The 20896-nt window shown below is 41.2% G+C and overlaps 1 protein-coding gene across 2 annotated transcripts in view; it reads left to right on the forward strand.

Moving 5' to 3' along the window:
• spock3 (SPARC (osteonectin), cwcv and kazal like domains proteoglycan 3) overlaps nt 1–20896 on the forward strand; it is a 560650-nt gene that overhangs the window by 376489 nt on the left and 163265 nt on the right. For both annotated transcript variants that reach the window (XM_043698527.2, XM_043698526.2), the window contains exon 6: nt 18030–18144. In XM_043698527.2, the coding sequence (XP_043554462.2) occupies nt 18030–18144 (115 nt within the window). The remainder of the gene's footprint in view (nt 1–18029; nt 18145–20896) is intronic.

Consider the following 20896-nt stretch of genomic DNA (forward strand, 5'->3'; position numbering starts at 1 on the left):
TCTGGCTGTGCTGTTTTGTGTCTACAGTGCACAAGTGGCACATAATACACTTGCTTTAGCTGGTTTCTGTTCCTCTGCGAAGTGGCTCTGTTGGGTGTTGTGACTTTCTAAGACCTAGGCTCACTGCAACTTGGAAATCGCTGCAAGCAGCCATGCTCCCATTACAGGGTAGTGCTTCTGACCTTTTCTGCTGTGCATTTACAATAGTTCTATATCTGCATGTTAATCATACATAATCTTCAACATTTTTTGTTTATTGAAATGTGTGTCCTGTACCCCAGTGAATTTAGGTAGATAATGGTTTGGCAAGACTGTTCTACCTTGCTTTCTGACATGATCTCTGGTGGAGATGGTAATTTCTGAGATATAACATGGCATAGGATGCGAGCATTACTGGCTGGCCAGCATTTATTGTCTGTTCCTCTTTAACCTTCAGAAGGTAGTGGTGAGCTACATGCTTTCTTGAACTGCTGCAGTTCACATACTGTAACTTGACCCACAATGCCTTTAGGGAAGAAATTCCAAGATTCTAACCCAGCGACAATGGTGGAGTGGTGATATATTTCCAAATCAGTATGGTGAGTAGTTGGGAGGGAACTTGCAAGTTGCTGTGTTTTCATGTATATGCTGCCCTTGTCCTTCGAGATGGAAGTAGTTGAGGTTTGGAAGATGCTGTCCAAGGATCTTTCTGCATTGCATTTTGTAAATAGAAGTGTGTACTCCTGAACATCGGTGGTGGAGGGAGTGGATGCTTGTGGATGTGCTGCCAGTCATGGGTGCTGTTTTGTTTTGAATGGTGACAGGCTTCTTATGTGTTGTTGGAACTACACCCATCCTGGCAAGTGGGGACTATTCCATCACACTCCTGAGTTGTGCCTTGTTGATGTGGACTGGCTTTGGGGAGTCAGAAGGTGAGTGCAGTATTCCTCGCCTCTGACCTGCCCTTGAAGCCACAATATTTATGTGGTGAGCTCAGTTGAATTTCTGGTCAATGGTAACCATGAGGAATTTGGTACAGTGGGGTACACTATTGGATGGCAAGGGGTGATGATTGATTATATTGTCTCTCATTGGAGATGGTCATTGCCGAGGATTTGTGTCATGTGAATGTTACTTGTCATTTATCAGCCCAAACCTGGATATTGTCCAGATTCTGTTGCTTTTGAATATAGACTGCTTCAGTATCTGAGGAGTCGCAACTGGTGCTGGACATTGTGCAATCATCAGTGAACATACCCTCTTCTGATCTTATGATGGAGGGAAGGCCATTGGTGAATCAGCTGAAGATGGTTGGGCAGAGGACACTACCCTGAGGAACTCCTGCAGAGATGACCTGGAGCTGAGATGACTGAGCTCCAATAACCACAATAATCTTCCAATGTGCCTGATATGGCTCCAAACAGTGGAGAATTTTGTCCCCCAGTACCTGTTGATTTCAGTTTTGCTAGGGCTCCTTGATGCCTCATTTGGTTGGACGTGGCCTTGATGTGAAGAGCTGCCACTCTCCCCTAACCTCTGGAGTTCAACTCTTTTGTCCATGATTGAAGCAAGGCAGTAATGAGGTCAGTAGCTAAGTGACCCTGGCAGAACCCGAGCATTGCTCAATCCAAATAAATTTGCACAGTGAATCTGTGATCTTAAGTAATATGGTGAGTATATCATGCCTCCGAAAGGTCTGCACATATGCTAAAGACTACTGACTGAAATAATTTCTTCATATGCATTTAACAGACTTAATGTGACACTCACTTGTAGTGTTCTGTATCATTCTGACAATTGGAAATTTGGAGAAATTAGGAGTACACAGAATAAATTCTGCTCCATTACAGTAAATAGGTTAATGGCAGTTTTGGACTAAGGGATTCATAGAGATCCTCTGTGTCCTCATGAGATTCTATGTTGCTGTGTTCTCTATGGTGACTCTGGCATGCCTTGCACATCCTCATTAACTTTTTGATGTCAGCATTGATCACTGGCTCATATACCAGTTGCCCCACATGCTACATATCCATATGTCCTTGTTGTAGTTGTGGCAGTATCTCCTGGCAGAGAGCTTTGGCTGCAAGTACTTTCCTTTGAGAATTACGCCCTTCAAGATACTGAACTGATCTCTGTAAAGCTAAAAGCATCTGTGACAGTACTTGGCACCTTTGTCATGACAGATGACCAATCAATGATAACTTTCCACAGTTTCTTCAGTTATAGGGCAGTAGCTGTTTTGTGTTAACAAAAGTGCAGCAGATTAATTTTGAGCACATCTTTCACGTCAATAGTCACCAGTAGATAGGATAGTGAAGAAGGCATTTGGTATGCTTTCCTTTATTGGTCAGAGCATTGAGTTAAGGAATTGGGAGGTCAGTTGTGGTTGTACAGGACATTAGTTAGGCCACTTTTGGAATATTGTGTGCAATTCTGGTCTCCCTCAGAAGGATGTTGTGAAACTTGAAAGGGTTCAGAAAAGACTTACAAGGATGTTGCCATGGTTGGAGGATTTGAGCTCTAGGGAGAGGCTGAATAGGCCAGGACTGTTTTACCTGGAGTGTCGGAGGCTGAGGGGTAAGGTTTATAAACCTTATAAAGGTTTATAAAATCATGAGGGGGATGGATAGGACAAACAGACAAGGTGTTTTCCCTGGGGTGGGTGAGTCCGGAACTAGAGGGCATAAGTTCAGGGTGAGAGGGGAAAGATATAAAACGAACTTAAGGGGCAACTTTTTCACGCAGAGGCTGGAGCGTGTATGGAATGAGCTGCCAGAAGAAGTGATGGAGGCTGGTACAATTACAACATTTAAAATGCATCTGGATGGGTATATGAATAGGAAGGATTTAGAGGAATATGGGCCAGGTGCTAACAAATGGGACTAGATTAGGTTAGAATATCTGGTCAGCATGGACGGGTTGGACCGATGTGTCTTTTTCCATGTTGTACATCTTTATAACTCTAATATCCATGCTGACTACTTGTAGGCCCAGTGGAACTCAGCATCCTTGACTGAATCTATCCTGGTAAAACCAAGGACTGCAGATGCTGGAAACTAGAGTCTAGATTAGAGTGGTGCTAGAAAAGCACAGCAGGTCAGGGAGCATCCGAGGAGCAGGAATGTCAGCATTTCGGGCAAAAGCCCTGAATCTATCAACCTCCACAGTGTATTAAAGCTAATCATTTCTCCAACCATAGCAGACTTTAAAGGCCTACACGGAGCTGGTATGTGGTGCACTTGTCAGTAGTTTGCAGTGGATTAGCTCCAATGGCGTGTGATCAGTTTCCACAGTGAATTGTTTACTGAATAAGTAGGTGTGGAATCTTATACACCAAATACCAAGGCAAGTTTTTTACTATATTGGAGTAACTGGATTTTGCTTGAACTAGGCTTTTGGATTAGAATACAATGGTTTTGCCACTTTGTGTGATCCAGGCTCCTATCCCTTCCTGTGAATTGACACTTCGACTTCCAATTGCTTTCTTCCTTGGGTCATTGTACTCAGTGTGCTGCTTTCTGCTGATACCTCTTGTTTGAGAGATTCAGGCATCTGTTGATAGTCTTCCTGCCATACGTTTGGCATCTCTTTGCATTCCATCTTATCCAGCTCATACTTGAGTTTTTCTTGTATCTAAACACTCCAGGAACATAAATTAATGGAGTTGTAGTGCCTTTGTGATACAATATGGAATCACATTTCAAACTACTTATAGTTTTGAACCAGATTGAAAGGATTTTTTTCTAGCACCCAGACTTGATCCATATAATGTCTTAGGTTCACAGAAAGCCTGATCCTTCTCTGTTTGTAGTTGTTGTACTCTGGTTCTTGTCTAGAGTTTCTCTTGCTTGAATATCTTGTATGGGCTTACAATTGCTTAGGTCAGCTTAGTGGCACAGTGGCTTAGTGGTTAGCACGATTGCCTCACTGCGCCAAGTTCGATTCTGTGTAGGGTTTGCACATTCTCCCCCTGTCTGCACAGGTTTCCTCTGGGCCTCTGGTTTCCTCCCACAATCCAAAGATGTGCAGGTTAGGTTGAGTGACCCCTGGTATATGCGCGGTTGTAGGTTATAGTGTAGGAGCGGAGGTGGGGGATGCTTTTCAGTCTATCAGTGCAGACTCAATGAGCTGAATGGCCTCTAGCTGCACTGTAAGGATTCTATAATTCTAGGTCTGTGGTACACTCCTTGCTGCTAATGGTGCTTTGTCTGTCTTCTGCTTGGTTGTGAATTTTTGAGCCTCTAACTCTGACTCTGGAGCCAGGTTTCTTGTACAGGTTAGTCCAGCGTCCTTTGTTTTCCATATCTTGCATCGGTCTTGGAATGTCATGGCTACTGTGTCCATACGTTGGCTGCATCTAGTGCTTGCAGGTGTTGTTGTTTAGTTATAATGTTGTCCAGTTACGTAGAACGTAGAACATTACAGTGCAGTATAGACCCTTCAGCCCTCTATTCTGTCATCATTTAGCAAAGAGTAAGTGTTGTAGCATTTCTATTTTGCTCAAAAGGTCAGTTTGGAATCCTTGGATAGTTGCTGAAACAATCAATAGCTCCATTATCGGTTACATCAGTTTGTCGTCTGAAAAATCACATTTTGTTCCCCTTGTTACAGCGTTATTAACAAATGTATCCATTGATTCCTACAGCCGTTGCCTATAGACCATCAACTCTAGGTGATGAATTCTAAAATTTGCTCCGACACAAAGTTGCTCCTCTAGCACTTTCTATATCTTTTGTGGGATCAATTTGGTGCTGTCCACATAAGCTACAATATTGATTCCAATTAATCCCTCCTTCCCAATTGCATTGGGTATTTCATCGGCTTACTTTCTCTATTTCTGCAGCAGTTTGGACTATGAAGCATTTGTTGCCACCTTCGTTTACAAGGTTTGTAGTTGGATAAGAAATACGAGAGCCTCCAATTCTTGCCAGGGAATTTGTAATCCATGCTTCTGCTGTTGTTGGACCAATTGTAAATGCTTTAGAGTTGCAGGAATTTTCAGAAGTTGTACCATTACGGTAACATTCTAAATGCATTTGCAGCAATGTATTTGTTGTGCTGTCTGCCTTTTATTTTTTGTCTGTGCTTCAAGTGATCTGAGTTAAGATGAAGTATGTGACCTTCATATCCTTAAGTCACAAACTGTTACAGTAATGATCCCATGAGCATGCCCATTAAAGATCTCCTGATATTCCTAACCATGAGGCATTACACAAGAGTACATCAATCAGGTTTATAGTAAATTACGTATGTTTAATGTGTAAAAACATTTAAAACTTACCTACCGGTACCTATAAGTCATTGTTGAGCCTGAGGGACTGTCAAAGAAGAAGGGGCCTGCGTAATAAATAAAATTGGTCAGTTTGAAGAAACTGCCTGAGCTAACCCAAATGGTGAAATGTCTATATTCTCATTATCTCAGATTTTGCAGTCAACTTGCCATTGACTCAAACAGCTATAACAGTTTAGAGAGGATTCCTCCCGAATTTCATTACAGCACCATTTTATGGGTGGGATTGGGGATGTGATGTCTGGTCCCTAGAAACAATGAAGCCAACTAGCAGGATGTCAGAATGGGTCCTGAAATAGAGATCAAGGAACTTGTTATTGTTCATCTTCTTTCCCATCGTAGTTATGACTTAGAATGCGAATAAAACCCAGTTCCTGCAATCAATAATGTTTAACAACTTGAATTTTTTTGCATTGAGAATAGTGCATAAAAGATTGAAATTCACATCAAATTCTGTTCTGTTATATTTGCAAGAGTCTGTAAATGTTCATCTTGCAAAGATGCAGCATACTATTAATAGCAACTTTTGGATTTCTACCTTTGACTGCATAATGAGCATGTGCCAGAAACTGCTCCATTTTACACTGTAATGACCATCAGCCAGTTTTACCAGCTAATTCCTGGCGATTATTTTGATCTAGCAACAAGGTCAGTTGCAGACTTGAAATGTGTTATTTGAAACCTGATTTGTACTTAACGCATATTTATGATTTTTTGATCTTTCACTTGACTTTATTTTCTGATGATAACCATTAATTTGAATTAGCATTATGCTTCCCTGTACTTTATCAGTAAGGTATCCAATAGTGAGCAAGAAACCCACTGTCTCCCTTAGTTACCTGCACTATACCTCCTCACATCTTGCTGCCTGTAAAGATTCCATTCCATTCTTCCAGCTTTTCTGTCTTTATTGCATTTGTTCTGATGATGCTACCTTTCACAGGGGGGCCTCAGAAACAATACTTTTTTCCTCAACTGAGGATTTCTCAGGCCCTCAGCCATATCCAGCCCATTTCCTAAACCTTAGCCTCCATTCATTCCTTCTCTTCCCTCCCACAAACTGACAGGGTCCCTCTAGTCCTCACTTTATATTACCTTCTCTTCCTTTGTCAGGATTCCACGGAAACCACTCCCTCCAAATGATCTGGTCCACTCTTCCTCCTCACACCTCCACAGCGCCTACACATGCAATCGTAGAAGATGCAATACTTTTCCATTTACTTCCTCCCTCCTCTCTAAGACTCCAGACCCCCTTCCAAGTTGAAGCAGCGATTTACCTACATTTCACTCAATCTAGTCTACTGTATTCACTGCTCACACTGCGGTCTCCCCTGCATTGGAGAGACAAATCACAGATTAGGAGACCTCTTTATAGAGCACCTATGTTCTGTCCGCAATATTGCTATCAGTTGCTTGTTATTTCAACTCACCATTGTGTTCCCTGGCAAACATCTCTGTCATGGGTTTGCTGCAGTGCTCCAGGAAGGCTCAGCACAAGCTGGAAGAACAGAATCTCATTTCCATATGGGGGCCCTGCAACCTTCAGGACTCAATATCAAATTAAATGATTTTATGGCCTTAACATCAATTTTCATTTCCTTTATCTACCTCTACAAAAGTGGTCCATTATTAAATGGGCTGCTTTCATCACCGCCAATCTATTTTCATCTACTAATGGTCCATATTATCATCTCACTGTCTCTCTCTCGCTCTCTCTCTCTCTGTCCCCATGTCTGTCTCTGTCTGTCTGTCTCTGTCTGTCTGTCTGTCTCTGTCTGTCTGTCTCTGTCTGTCTGTCTCTGTCTGTCTGTCTCTGTCTGTCTCTGTCTGTCTGTCTCTGTCTGTCTGTCTCTGTCTGTCTCTGTCTGTCTCTGTCTGTCTCTGTCTGTCTCTGTCTGTCTCTGTCTCTCTGCCTGTCTGCCTCTCTGTCTGTCTGTCTCTCTGCTTCATTTCCTCTTATCATGTACACCTTACTCCTCCCATACATTTTCCTACCTAGTCCGAGCAAGGATTACTAGACCTGAAGCATTTAACTCTGCCAGACCTGCTAAGTTTAGCCAGCTATTTCTGTTTCTGCTTCACATTTCAGTTTACATAGATGTCATAAAATTATTTTGATATAATGGACTTAACTATTTCATTAAAGTCCAAAAATCTGCAATCGTGATGGAATTTATTAATAAATTCTAAAGAACGTACAAATTATAATCTACAAATAAAATGGAATATCCAAGAATGAAAACTTAAATTCTGCAATATCAAAAGAGATTCTTATATTTAATATCTATTTCAATGAATTTAACTTTAGTTCATAAATGTTCTGCAATTTGCACTTTTTGCAAGTTATAAACAGAATGATCAGTTAGTGATATTTTATGCCAGTTCACGATCGTTTCTGTGCTATGCTCCATAGCAATTGAGCATCTGGACAATAAACCACTAGTCTCTTATTAGATTAAACAGACTTAATAGTTAGAATTAGAATCCCTACAGTGTGGAAACAGGCCCTTCAGCCCAATAAATCTACACCGACCACCTGAAGAGTAACCCACCCACACCCATTCCCCAACCGAGATTTACCCCTGACTAATGACCTACAATGAGCAACTTGGCATGGTCAATTCAGCTAACCTGCACGTCTTTGAATCGTGGGAGGAAACCCACACAAACACTGGGAACGTGCAAACCCCACACAGGCTGTCACCCGAGGCTGGAATTGAACCCAGGTCCCTGGCGCTGTAAGGCAGCAGCGCTAGCCACTGATCCACCATGCTGCCCTATATTATGCTTCTCCTGTAAACTGTTGGATGCCCTCAGTAATTATATGAGTGCTTGAAGAATTTTCGTATCTAAGAGAAACAAAACTGAGAAACAGATTGATCATCCTTAATCTCTTAAAACCGTGTACTTGCTTTATAAAATATTTGTATCAATGCTTATAGAAAATAGTGAATCTAATCTATGAAATCTTAATAAATTTACAATTTACTAATTTGTTTTCTCTGAAGACCAAAATGCATTTTAATCAAAATAAATGCCAAATAAATGATATCTTCTGTACTTCTGACTCTGGAAACATGAACAGACAACAATTCAGACAAAGCTGAATTAACAAAGTCAGTAGCTCTGTAAAAGCATTGTTTGGACAGGTATTTCACTTCAGGTCATCTCTGAAATTTGAACAGATCCACTGATAGTACTATTGCAAATGACAACTTACCTTTTGTCTGGGTTCCCTATGTTTCCCATTAGAAAATCAGTGTATTTCGGGAGTTCTGGATTCAGCTTGGTGATTGTCAGCCTCAAATGCTACGTGTGACATTTATATTCCATGGCATTAGGCTGGTGTGAGTTTGCCGCCAAAACTGTCTTTTACCTGGTGTGCCAATGCTTTTGTTATCTTCCACAACATAGCAAATTGTGATTGGATATTATAGAGTCATAGAGATGTACAACATGGAAACAGACCAACACGTCCATGCCGACCAGATATCCCAACTCAATCTAGTCCCACCTGCCAGCATCCGGCCCATATCCATCCAATCCCTTCCTATTCATATACCCATTCAATGCCTTTTAAATGTTGCAATTGTACCAGCCTCCACCACATCCTCTGGCAGCTCGTTCCATACTCGTACCACCCTCTGCTTGAAAACATTGCCCCTTAGGTTTCTTTTATATCTTTCCCCTCTAACCCTAAACCTATGCCCTATAGTTCTGGACTCTCCGACCCCAGGGAAAAGACTTTGCCTATTTACCCTATCATTCCCCTCATAATTTTGTAAACCTCTAGAAGGTCACCCCTCAGCCTCCAACACTCCAGGGAAAAAAGCCCCAGCCTGTTCAGCCTCTCCCTATAGCTCAAATCCGCCAACCCTGGCAACATCCTTGTAAATCTTTTCTGAACCCTTTCAAGTTTCGCAACCTCTTTCCGATAGGAAGGAGAGCAGAACTGCACGCAATATTCCAACAGTGGCCTAACCAATGTCCTGTACAGCCGCAACATGACCTCCCAACTCCTGTACTCAATACTCTGACCAATAAAGGAAAGCATACGAAACGCCGCCTTCACTATCCTATCTCCCTCGACTCCACTTTCAAGGAGCTTTGAACCTGCACTCCAAGGTCTCTTTGTTCAGCAACACTCCCTCTGACCTTACCATTAAGTGTATAAGTCCTGCTAAGATTTGCTTTCCCAAAATGCAGCACCTCACATTTATCTGAATTAAACTCCATCTGTCACTTCTCAGCCCATCTGGTCAAGATCCTGTTGTAATCTGAGGTAACCCTCTTCGCTATCCATCTGGTCCTCCAATTTTGGTGCCATCTGCAAACTTACTAACTGTACCTTTTATGCTCGCATCCAAATCATTTATGTAAATGACAAAAAGTAGAGGACCCAGCATCGATCCTTGTGGCACTCCACTGGTCACAGGCCTCCAGTCTGAAAAACAACCCGCCACCACCACCTTCTGTCTTCTACTTTTGAGCCAATTCTGTATCCAAATGGCTAGTTCCCCCTGTATTCCATGTGATCTAACTTTGCTAACCAGTCTCCCATGGGGAACCTTGTCAAACGTCTTACTGATGTCCATGTAGATCACAACCACCATTCTGCCCTCATCAATCCTCTTTGTTACTTCTTTGATATACTCAAACAGGTTTGTGAGTACTTACATTGATTTCAATGATCTATTTACATACAAAGCTTACATTCCTAAGGCATGTATGTGTCTGAGCTAGCATTAAATATAATGTTGCAAAAATGGCACATTCTTTCAATAGAATATTATGTTTTAAATGATCTAAGGTAAGATGGAGTATGGGATCTTTACACCCTTAGGTCATATGCTATGATACACTGAGGATACCATGAGCATGTCTCTGGAAGACTACTAACATACTGACTGAAAGACACTGTACAGCAATCTCTGGGTGCTGGTGCACAGATCTCTGAACATGGCGGGGCAGCTTAATACAATAGTTAGGAAGGCATAGGAGATGCTTACCTTTATCAGTCATGGTGTAGATTATAAGAGTGGGGAGGTCATGTTGGAGCTGTAGAGACACAGCTGGAGTACTTTGTTCAGTTCTGGTCACAAAACTATAGAAATTATGTGATTAGATTGGAGGGAATGCAAAGGAGATTCACCAGAGTGTTGCTTGGGATGGAGCATTTTGGCTATGAAGAGAGATGAGATAAATTTGGGTTGTTTTCTTTGATACAGAGAAAGTTGAGTGGGTGACCTGATAGAAATACATAAGATTGCTGTGGTTCTGTTCGCCGAGCTGGAAGTTTTTGTTGCAAACGTTTCGTCCCCTGTCTAGGTGACATTGTCAGTGCTTGGGAGCCTCCTGTGAAGCGCTTCTGTGGTGTTTCCTCCGGCATTTATAGTGGCCTGTCCCTGCCGCTTCCGGTTGTCAGTTTCAGCTGTCCGCTGTAGTGGCCGGTATATTGGGTCCAGGTCTATGTGTTTGTTGATGGAGTGTGTGGATGAGTGCCATGCTTCTAGGAATTCCCTGGCTGTTCTTTGTTTGGCTTGCCCTATAATGGTAGTGTTGTCCCAGTCAAATTCATGTTGCTTGTCGTCTGCGTGTGTGGCTACTAGGGATAGCTGGTCGTGTCGTTTCGTGGCTAGTTGATGTTCGTGGATGCGGATCGTTAGCTGTCTTCCTGTTTGTCCTATATAGTGTTTTGTGCAGTCCTTGCATGGGATTTTGAGGCACCAAAATGAAGGACCCGATACCCAGCATGAGCAAAACTAACGTAGTGTACAAAATCCTATGCAAGGACTGCACAAAACACTATATAGGACAAACAGGAAGACAGCTAATGATCCGCATCCACGAACATCAACTAGCCACGAAACGACATGACCAGCTATCCCTAGTAGCCACACACGCAGACGACAAGCAACATGAATTTGACTGGGACAACACTACCATTATAGGGCAAGCGAAACAAAGAACAGCCAGAGAATTCCTAGAAGCGTGGCACTCATCCACAAACTCCATCAACAAACACATAGACCTGGACCCAATATACCGGCCACTACAGTGGACAGCTGAAACTGATGACTGGAAGCGGCAGGGACAGGCAACTATAAATGCCGGAGGAAATACCACAGAAGCGCTTCACAGGAGGCTCCCAAGCACTGAGGATGTCACCTAGACAGGGGACGAAACGTTTGCAACAAAAACTTCCAGCTCGGCGAACAGAACCACAGCAACGAGCACCCGAGCTACAAATCTTCTCACAAACTTTGAGTACATAAGATTATGAGGGTGAATGGGAAGCAGCTGTTCTCCTTAGTTGAAGAATTAATAATAAGTGAAAGGCAGATGCTTTAGAAGGGATTTGAGGAAAAATGTTTTCACACAAGATCAGAAGGTTATGTTGCTGGGGATGGCTGTAGATTCATAGAATGCCTACAGTGTGGAAACAGGCCATTTGGCCTAACAAGTCCACAACAACCCTCCAACCCACCTGGACCCATTCTCCTACCCTTTTACTCCACATTTGTCTCTGACTAATGGACCTAACCTACACATCCTGAACACTATAGGCAATTTAGCATGACAAATTCACCTGGCATATCTTTGGATTGTGGGAGGAAACCAGAGCACCCAGAGGAGACCCATGCCGATATGGGGAGAATGTGCAAACTCCACACAGAGAATCACCCGAGGCTGGAATCGAACCCAGGTCTCTGGTGCTGTGAGGCAGCAGTGCTAACCACTGAGCCACCGTGCCGCCTGATTCAATGGCAGAGATGGCAAAATGGAGAATGATAGGTTCCAGGTAATGAGGGCAAGTTGAAAGGTTATCGAGAGAAGGAACAAATTGAGCTTGAGGATCAAGGCTGATGGGACAAGTGTGAAGTTGGCATTGAAGAGGTTGGATTTTTACAGTTTTTTTGCAAACATTTCAAAGTGCCTCCGAATCACATGGCACATCAGGATTAGAGAGTGGAGTGGGAAGAGTTCAGTGAATGTTGGATGGAATTTTAGTTATGGACAATGGAATGAATTGAAACAGAGACTGTTTGTCAGATCCATGGCACGCATTCTGATACCGCTGTCTGCTGAGATACTCATACACCTAATATTCCTGTAAACTCTGGAGAGGAACGAAAGGATGTGACAGAAGAGGGCTCATGACAATCAATAGCTGGGGCTGCAATGGCGACAGCAGGCAGTACCAGAGGGGAGGTTGTTCAGGATACAGTCATCCAGGGAAGGTATTATGTAAGACAGGCACTGATGTTAGCAGCAAAGATGTGGCTGTTTGTCATGGAGGCTCTTTTATCGAGTCCTTCATTCCATTTGCTGCATTGTTAGCTGTTCTCTGGTATCACCAATGAAAATTCTTCCCTGCTGCCTGACTGCATGTGTCTTACATCCATGATGCTGAACTCTTAAATTTTGAATAGAGTCTTGTGGGGACCAGCAAAAAGAAAAGTCTCAAAAGTGTTTTTTTTACATCTGATTCCATCAGAAATGCCATGAGTAATGTACCATCTGGAACTCACTTTAGAAACCATTAGACTGTGTCTCCATTTGAGGGGGTTTAAGGGTATAGCAAAGGCTAAAGTCCCTTAAAGCATTCCAGCTGTAGTGCTGAAGGCAATTGCTCCAAAATTAGTTGTGACCATGATCAAACTGTACCAGTATAGTTACAGGACTGACATTGAAATGCCAATCTGGGAAAAAAAATCTGTGTCCTGTATACAAAACATAGGGCAAATCTGATCCTGAATTTATGTTCTATCAGTCTATTCTCAATCAGCAGCAAAATGATCAAAGGTGCATTGGCAGTGTTATCAAGTGACACTTCTGCTTATAACCTCATCACTTATTCTCAGTTTTCATTCTGCAAGAACTACTCAGCTCATTATAGCCTTGGTCCAAATATGGGCAGAAGAGCTGAATTTCACAAGTGAAAAGAGAGTGGCTGCCCTTGATATCAAGATTGCATTTGGCCGAGTGTGGCACTAGTAAGGTGGAGTGGCTGTAGTCGTAATAGTGAGATGACTATGAATTCATAGAATAGAATTCCCTACAGTGTGGAAACAGGCCATTTGCCCCAACAAGTCCACACTGACCCTCTGAAGAGTAATCCACCCAGATCCATTACTTTACCACTCTATATTTACTGATGCATCTAAACCACACATCCCTGAATGATATGGGCAATTTAGCATGACCAATTCATCTAACCTGCACATTTTTGGATTATGGGAGGAAATCAGAGCACCTGGAGGAAACCGACATGAATGTTGGAGATTTATCAGCTGAACCCAGGATTTCCTCAGGTTGATACTACTTCAATTACTTTGTTTTGATCAGAAGTAAGGACGTTCGCTGATAATTGCAGAGTTCCATTGTATTTACAGTTCCTCATTTACCACATACAACAATATTTGGCAGAGTGAGAAAGTTACAGAGCATGTGGTCTTGTTGGTTCAGGCAGAACAGAAAGCCATGGGGAAATAGTGATACCAATGAGGTCTCAGTCAAAGGAATGGAGAGTTTAGGATGTACTTCAGGAAGAGACTATAGAGAAAGCCAGGTCTCCCTCAAATTTTCCAATGACCTTCTATCTTGACTGGAAAAAGCAAAGGTGGTTAGCTAATGTCTTTTACTTGGTAACCCTCACAAAACACATTCCCTCAGTACAGTCCTGAAATGTAGACCTGATAATGTGCTCCCATCTCTGGAGTCAGATCTTTACATTGCTTTGGAGTCAGTAGATGTAGTGCTACTTTACCAAGCTGACACCTATGAAGTTATGTACCAATGCAATCCGATAGGCAACAGTAGTGGTGTCCTCCTTTATTGTCTGGGGGTACAGTTTTGAATCCCAACGTGGCTGTGTGTGGAATTTAAATTTAATTAATAAACAATTCTGCAATTAAAATTTAATCTAAGACATAAAGCGATTGCCATAAAAACCCACCTGGTTCATTCATATATATGCGGGGAAACAATCTCTGCTTTGCTTACCCAACCAGGCCTGGTCCAGATTCACAGTGATGTGGTTGACTCTTAGTTGCCCCCTGACTAGGTTCAGCAGGATTCTCCGATCAAAGGCAATCAGCAATAATCTCCCCAGCGACACTCAAATACCATCAAAGAATGGCAAGAAAGCAGGGGGTTAGTTTAAGTTTTAATTTAAATTCATTCTGGACAACAAAGTTTTGAGTACTTTTTGAATTTCAGGGAAGCTTGAATTTACTATTTGTGATTAAATTCTTTAGTTATATCTTTTTGTGTACGCTAGTCAAGCCAGCATCAGTGTCTGTCAACATTCATGGAGCAGGCACTTTCACAAGTTGCTAGGTGGAAATATTAAATTTTGCCTTGCGACAGGGCAGGGCTTATTACAAGGTTTTAGTCAGGGTCTCAAGACAGTTCAAAACATTACAAGGTCAGTGAGTTGAGGCACAGAGAAATGTACCCTCTAAATTGGAAGTGCTGACATTTAAGAACTGTTTCATTCATGCGAATTTGCAGTAATATGATTGACTAACTGGGGACACTGTTTTTAAAGTTCAAACTTGTAAAATGTTTTGGCTGTAACGCGATTACATCGCCAACACTTTCTGAAGCGCTGTTTCTGAAGCACGAGTTTTCTATAATGCAGAGTTGCACAAGTACACAGCCGATGCGTTTTCGAAGAACTATCTGTACTTTGCTGGCATGGCAATTGAATCAGTTTTATGCACTGAAGGGACAGGCTGACTAGATGGAGAAGGGATGTTTCCCCTGGCTGTGGAGTCTAGAGCCACGAGACACAATCTCAGAATAAAATAATCCTGTTTCTATTGAATTAGCTTGGATTATATTGCAACTTGTAGTATTGTAGAATTATCAAGAACGCGAGGAAGATAAGTAACAAACCTAATGCAATGACTGATTTATTGGACGTACCTCCTCCAACAACTGATGGACATAATGCATTTACAAAAACTTCTTTTAAACACCATTATGGATTGCAGAGGATGAAATTTATTGTGCACAATGGTAGAATCTTTCTAGTCCTTTGAGGATGGGCTTAAAGACGAGATTGGAAGAAATTACATAGATGTCAGTGGGCTGATACATTCTCAAAGGTCATCACCAGCAGAGGTTTCCTACTGGGTAGTGGGAGATAGTTGATCTAGCTAATTAAATGTTGATGAGTAGACTGATTACAGATAGTACCACAGTTTCCTTACTATAGAAGAGCCCACCAATGTGAGTCAAGCGCAAAGCTGCAGGAGCAGTTGCTAGGCTTCCTATTAAGGGGTTTTCCTTCCATGGGGGTGATCACTTGTGATCACTGTTTAGTTTCAACTTAATACTGCTTCAAAGAGGATTTCAAAATACATGTGTCATCACACTGGCAGTGCCTATTTCTGCCAGTGAGGCTGCCATGATGGAAGGTCTCTAATTGTGCCTATAAGTCTCAGGGACTAGCCCACTGTCCCCTAAAGACCGCTCTCAGTTTTCTTCCAGGGAGACACCAACAGTGGGATCAGGACACAGAAATGGATCCAACTCATGTTCATATTCTAAGAGCATAAGATTCTATCCTGTGTTTGGTGTAGAGTGGAACATCATATTGATTTAGAAATTTATGATTCCATTAGTTTGAAAAATGACATTAGCACTAGGCAGGTAATAACTGAGCTTCCTGAGTAGAATTTTGCCAGTCATACAACCTGTTATTAATGCTTGTGAAAAACATAGTTCACTGTACAATATAGTTTCAGTTCTCTATCTAGCACAAGAGTGATTTGATTGTTCAAATTGACACGACCTTGTGCTTTTTTTTCTGGCATTGGAAGAGTGTTATATTTTTAAGCTTATTGTTACAATGTTGGTCAACTGAACAACTAGTTTAGTAGCAATGCTTGCAGTAAAGCATACTGGTTGATTTAAAATCCTTAGGGTCATTTTCTGCAGAAAACTACATTGAGTGCAGTAATAGCAGTAGATTGGCAGCAATATATGATCCTCATTTTTACTCGAGGGATCTGAGTTCATGTGAGTTTCTTGACTTTGAAGCCTATGCTAAAACTATCATAGCTGCAATTTTTCACTCTGGCAGAAGCTGTCATTTATAATTGGACAGGTTGTAGTTGCAGTTCCAGTTAAAGTTTCAGAGTTTATATATAGCATGATGACTGATTATAAAAATAAGGACAAAAAACAGTTTCATGTCACCTGAGGATGATACCAATATGAATTAGGTATAGGGCTGAAAGGTGAATTGAACGAAACAAATAAAAATCACCAAACCTGAGAAATAGCAAGCTGTGACCCCGCAGTTGTCTTGCAGTCATTGATACTGACCATTGTACTACTATGGTCTTCAGCCACTCCATGAGGTGATGACTCCATTATTGCTAGACTATTATTCCAGGCTCAGCTTCAAATGGCAGATGGTAGAATTTAAATTCAGTAAAAATCGAGAATTAAGAGTCTAATGATAACCATGAAAAAAAACCTTTGTCACAAAAAGTCATCTGGTTCACTAGTGTCCTTTAGGAAAGGAAATCTGCCATCCTTACCTGATCTGGCTTACATGTGACTCCAGACCCAAAGCAATGTGGCTAACTCCTCATGGCCCACTGAGCAATTAGGTATAGGCAGTAAATGTCAACAATCCCTGCATCCCATGAATGAATAAAGAAACAATGAACCAATGACCAAGCAGATCTTGTCATCACCGTTTCCCAACATACCATTTGGCCCACCTCTATAAGGTCACCCCTCAGCCTCCGACGGTCCAGGGAAAACAGCCCCAGCCTGTTCAGCCTCTCCCTATAGCTCAAATCCTCCAACCCTGGCAACATCCTTATAAATCTTTTCTGAACCCTTTCGAATTTCACAACATCTTTGTGATAGGAAGGAGAGCAGAATTGCACGCAATATTCCAACAGTGGCTGAACCAATGTGCTGTACAGCCGCAACATGACCTCCCAACTCCTGTACTCAATACTCTGACCAATAAAGGAAAGCATACCAAACGCCACCTTCACTATCCTACCTACCTGCGACTCCACTTTCAAGGAGTTATGAACCTGCACTCCAAGGTCGCTTTGCAAAAAACATTTTTTCACATCATAGTGTAAACTTGAATTTCTGCAAGATTTTTCAGCCTTTTTATAAAACTTCTAATTTCTTTATTAAACTTGGAGAGCTGTAAAATGAACTGCGGATTCATGATTCACGTTTTACGCTATCGCACAACATTAAGATTCACTCCAGTGACCAGTAGACCAAAAGGACTTCCAGACAATGTCTGTAAGACATCTGATTGACATTCCTAAGTGACAGAAAACACTGTACAGTTACAACACTTAGAGTCGTAGAGATGTTCAGCACGGAAACAGACCCTTCGGTCCAACCTGTCCATGCTGACCAGATATCTCAACCCAATCTAGTTCACCTGCCAGCATCCGGCCCATATCCCTCTAAACCCTCCCTGTTCATATACCCATCTAGATGCCTTTTAAATGTTGCAATTGTATTAGCCTCCACCATTTCCTCTGACAGCTCATTCCAGAAAACACTGTAACTAAATGACCTTACATTTTTCACTGAGAAATGATTTGTTTGCAGGTGAACACAGTTTCCCGGTACTGCTGACAGTACCTATGGCTTTGTATTGGTTTATATATGTATTGTAAAGCATGTAAAATACAGTTTCTTGAATAATTTATTTGTGTTTTAAGTGATCATTCAGTTTCATAATTTTCCTTTTTTATAGTGCAAACTGGAATATCAAGCATGTGTTTCAGGCAAGCAGATCTCACTCAAATGTGATGGGCGGTGTCCTTGCTCCTCAGATAAATCATACAATGAAGGAAAAGATGAAAGGAAAGGTAAGTATTAATATTTTGCCCACTTTTTACAAATTGATGTTTTGCAAAATGAACACCAATGTCGTAGTCTCCAGTTTAATAAAGCTTTTGGAGAATGAGTGTAAAAATTATATTCCCAGACTTGTGTTATTGGCTTTGCATTGGAAGTATAATATATATGCATTTTTTAATAACACATTTAAGTGTTGCTCTTTGCTAAAATCATACTATTTCAGTTCACTTATTTCAGGCTGTTTTCAGAAATAATGGTATTTCAAAATATATTTCCTTATGTAGAAACTGATAAAGTAGACTTTAGGCTGGAGTTTTCAGCCTGACTGGGAATACAGGCATAGAGGTCCTATCCCAGTTTGGAGAACCAGCTTTTTTGATCAGCATGGAAGCAGGAACAGTTCCCAAACCTACACATTATTCCTGTCCATGCTAGCTCCTTTGCAGGGTTAGCACGTTAAAAGCCTCAAAATCTTCACTGAGTTGGGCTGGGCTCTAAAAGTAATGTGTTTCATGATGACTCAAAGTGTTGTAACCAAGGCACAAAACTTCATCTGGGTTCAGGAACCTGTTAACAAGTAAGTTCAAAAGTTTTGACAACTTCTCAGATCATCATGTAATGCTGTGCAATCAGTTAAATATGTTCATAATACATTGATTAATGATAGGAATTTTTCTCTTAAAAGAGATAATCACTAAATTGAGCAGCATGGATTAAGTAGAAATGTGCTACAGTGCATTGCAGTGTATTATCCAATAAATAAATTGTTATCCTGAATTGAACAGTATTTATATTTAGATATAACTTTGTTAGTTGGCGCTTCAATCTTTTAACTGGAAAACAACTGTCATCTGTTCTTCACCTTTAAGCTTGGACAAATTAATGAGCTCAATCTATCATTTACAGATTTCCATAGTCAGAACTGGAGCCTTTGTTTATACTGTAGTGCAATGAAATCCCATTATAATTGGTTGATTTGGTGATTCTTATTATGCACGTTTACTTGAACTTCAAACCTCAATACTGGATCCAACTCATGAAGGGTTGTTGACACGGCTGTCAAAGGGAATGTTGATTTATTTATCTTGTATTTTACAGTCACTTTAGATGACTTTTTGAAGTTTTTTTTGTCAAGATGAACAATCAAGCATTCATGATCATCATCAGTTATAAGGCTTGAGTTCTCTACAGTGTATACTGGAGTAATGGACATAAGGGAATTTTGTATATATAAGTGGGTACTTGATGTAGTGAGTAGGTTGAAGGGGAATGAGAGGCGTTGAATGAACATGGTGTATGAGAGGCATAAGGGTATAAACATCATGGGGAATAAGGTTTGGAGGCCTCATTCATCGATAGAGTTGGGATGAATGTGATATCCATCTATTTTCATGCACTAACTCCAAACTGTCACTAATTTTGATGAGGGGAAATACAATGGATAGGTACAGCTATTCGGGAGGTTAGATCAAACTGTCAGGAACTGATTCAAATCCTGATCCATGCCTGATAGCTACATAGAAACAAAGAATAGGCCATTTAGTCCATCATGCCCTGTGCTATCATTTTAGATACTGACTAAACATCTCCTCAATTCCATTTTCCCACACCATCTCCTTCCCCCTCAATGACATTTGTCTCCAAAAGTCTATCCATTGTTTTCGATATGCTCTGCTAGGGTTCCAAAGCTCTCAGCAGTTGAGAATTCCAAAGAGTCACCATTCTCTGAGTGAAACAATTCCTTCTTATCTCAGTCTTAAATAGTGTGTCCCTTCTTCTGAGTGTGTCCCTTGGGTTTAGGGTCAGCAGCCAGGGGAAAAACATATCCTATCCTTATCCAGCCAGTCATGCTCTTTGACCTTCTAGATCTTTGTTGAACTGCAAGGTAGCTTTTAATGACTCATTGACAAGGACAGCAGATCCCTTTGGACACCCACACTTCCGACCTACTCACAGTTTAAGAATACTTTTTTCCCTTCCTGTTGTTACTAGCAAAGCGAATAACTTAAAACTCTCTTACAGTATCTTACATCTGTCATGTTCTCATCCATTCATGGAGCATCTCCAAGTCTTTTTGAAGTCTTCTTTCACCCTCTTCACATGTTGGGCCCCCACCGAGTTTGGTATCATCAACCAAAATTAAAAACATTACATTTGGTCCACATTAATATAACTTATGTAGATTATGGAACCGGACTGACTCTTGCAGTACTGAGTGACAGCTTGCCAACCTGAGAGTGATGTTTATTATGTGCTTTCAGTCTCCAATTCCCCATCCTTACTTTTATATTTCCCATCCCATGCATTCTAATTTTATTTTCTAATCTTCTGTTCAGAATCTCATTAAAAGCCTTGTGAAAATTTAAATGCCATGCATCTAATAGTTCTGCTTTGTCAACGCTGAAAATAGCATCCACAAAAAAAACTCTCAAGTTAGTCAAACCAGGATTTTCCTTTCGTAAGCCCATGTTGACTCTGCCCCATTTTGCCATTATTTTCTAAATGTTCAGCTATTACTTTCTTCATAGTAGATTCTGACATCTTTCTTAGTAAAGATATGAAACCAGTACCTGTAGTCCTCAGTGTCCTCCTTCCTCACTTCTTAAATGATGGGGTTACATTTGGTCCATTCTCATCAGCAGGAATCTTTCCAGAGTCTGTAGAATTATGGAAGATAACCACCAAGGTATCCATTATCTCCTTCTGTAAAAACTCTGGGATGAAGTGCATCTGTTACATGAGATTTGTCATCTCTCTATC

Source organism: Chiloscyllium plagiosum, unplaced genomic scaffold (genome assembly GCF_037043375.1).
Source record: "Chiloscyllium plagiosum isolate Xiang-an unplaced genomic scaffold, Cpla_swu_hap1 HiC_scaffold_1, whole genome shotgun sequence".
Lineage (NCBI taxonomy): Eukaryota > Metazoa > Chordata > Chondrichthyes > Orectolobiformes > Hemiscylliidae > Chiloscyllium > Chiloscyllium plagiosum.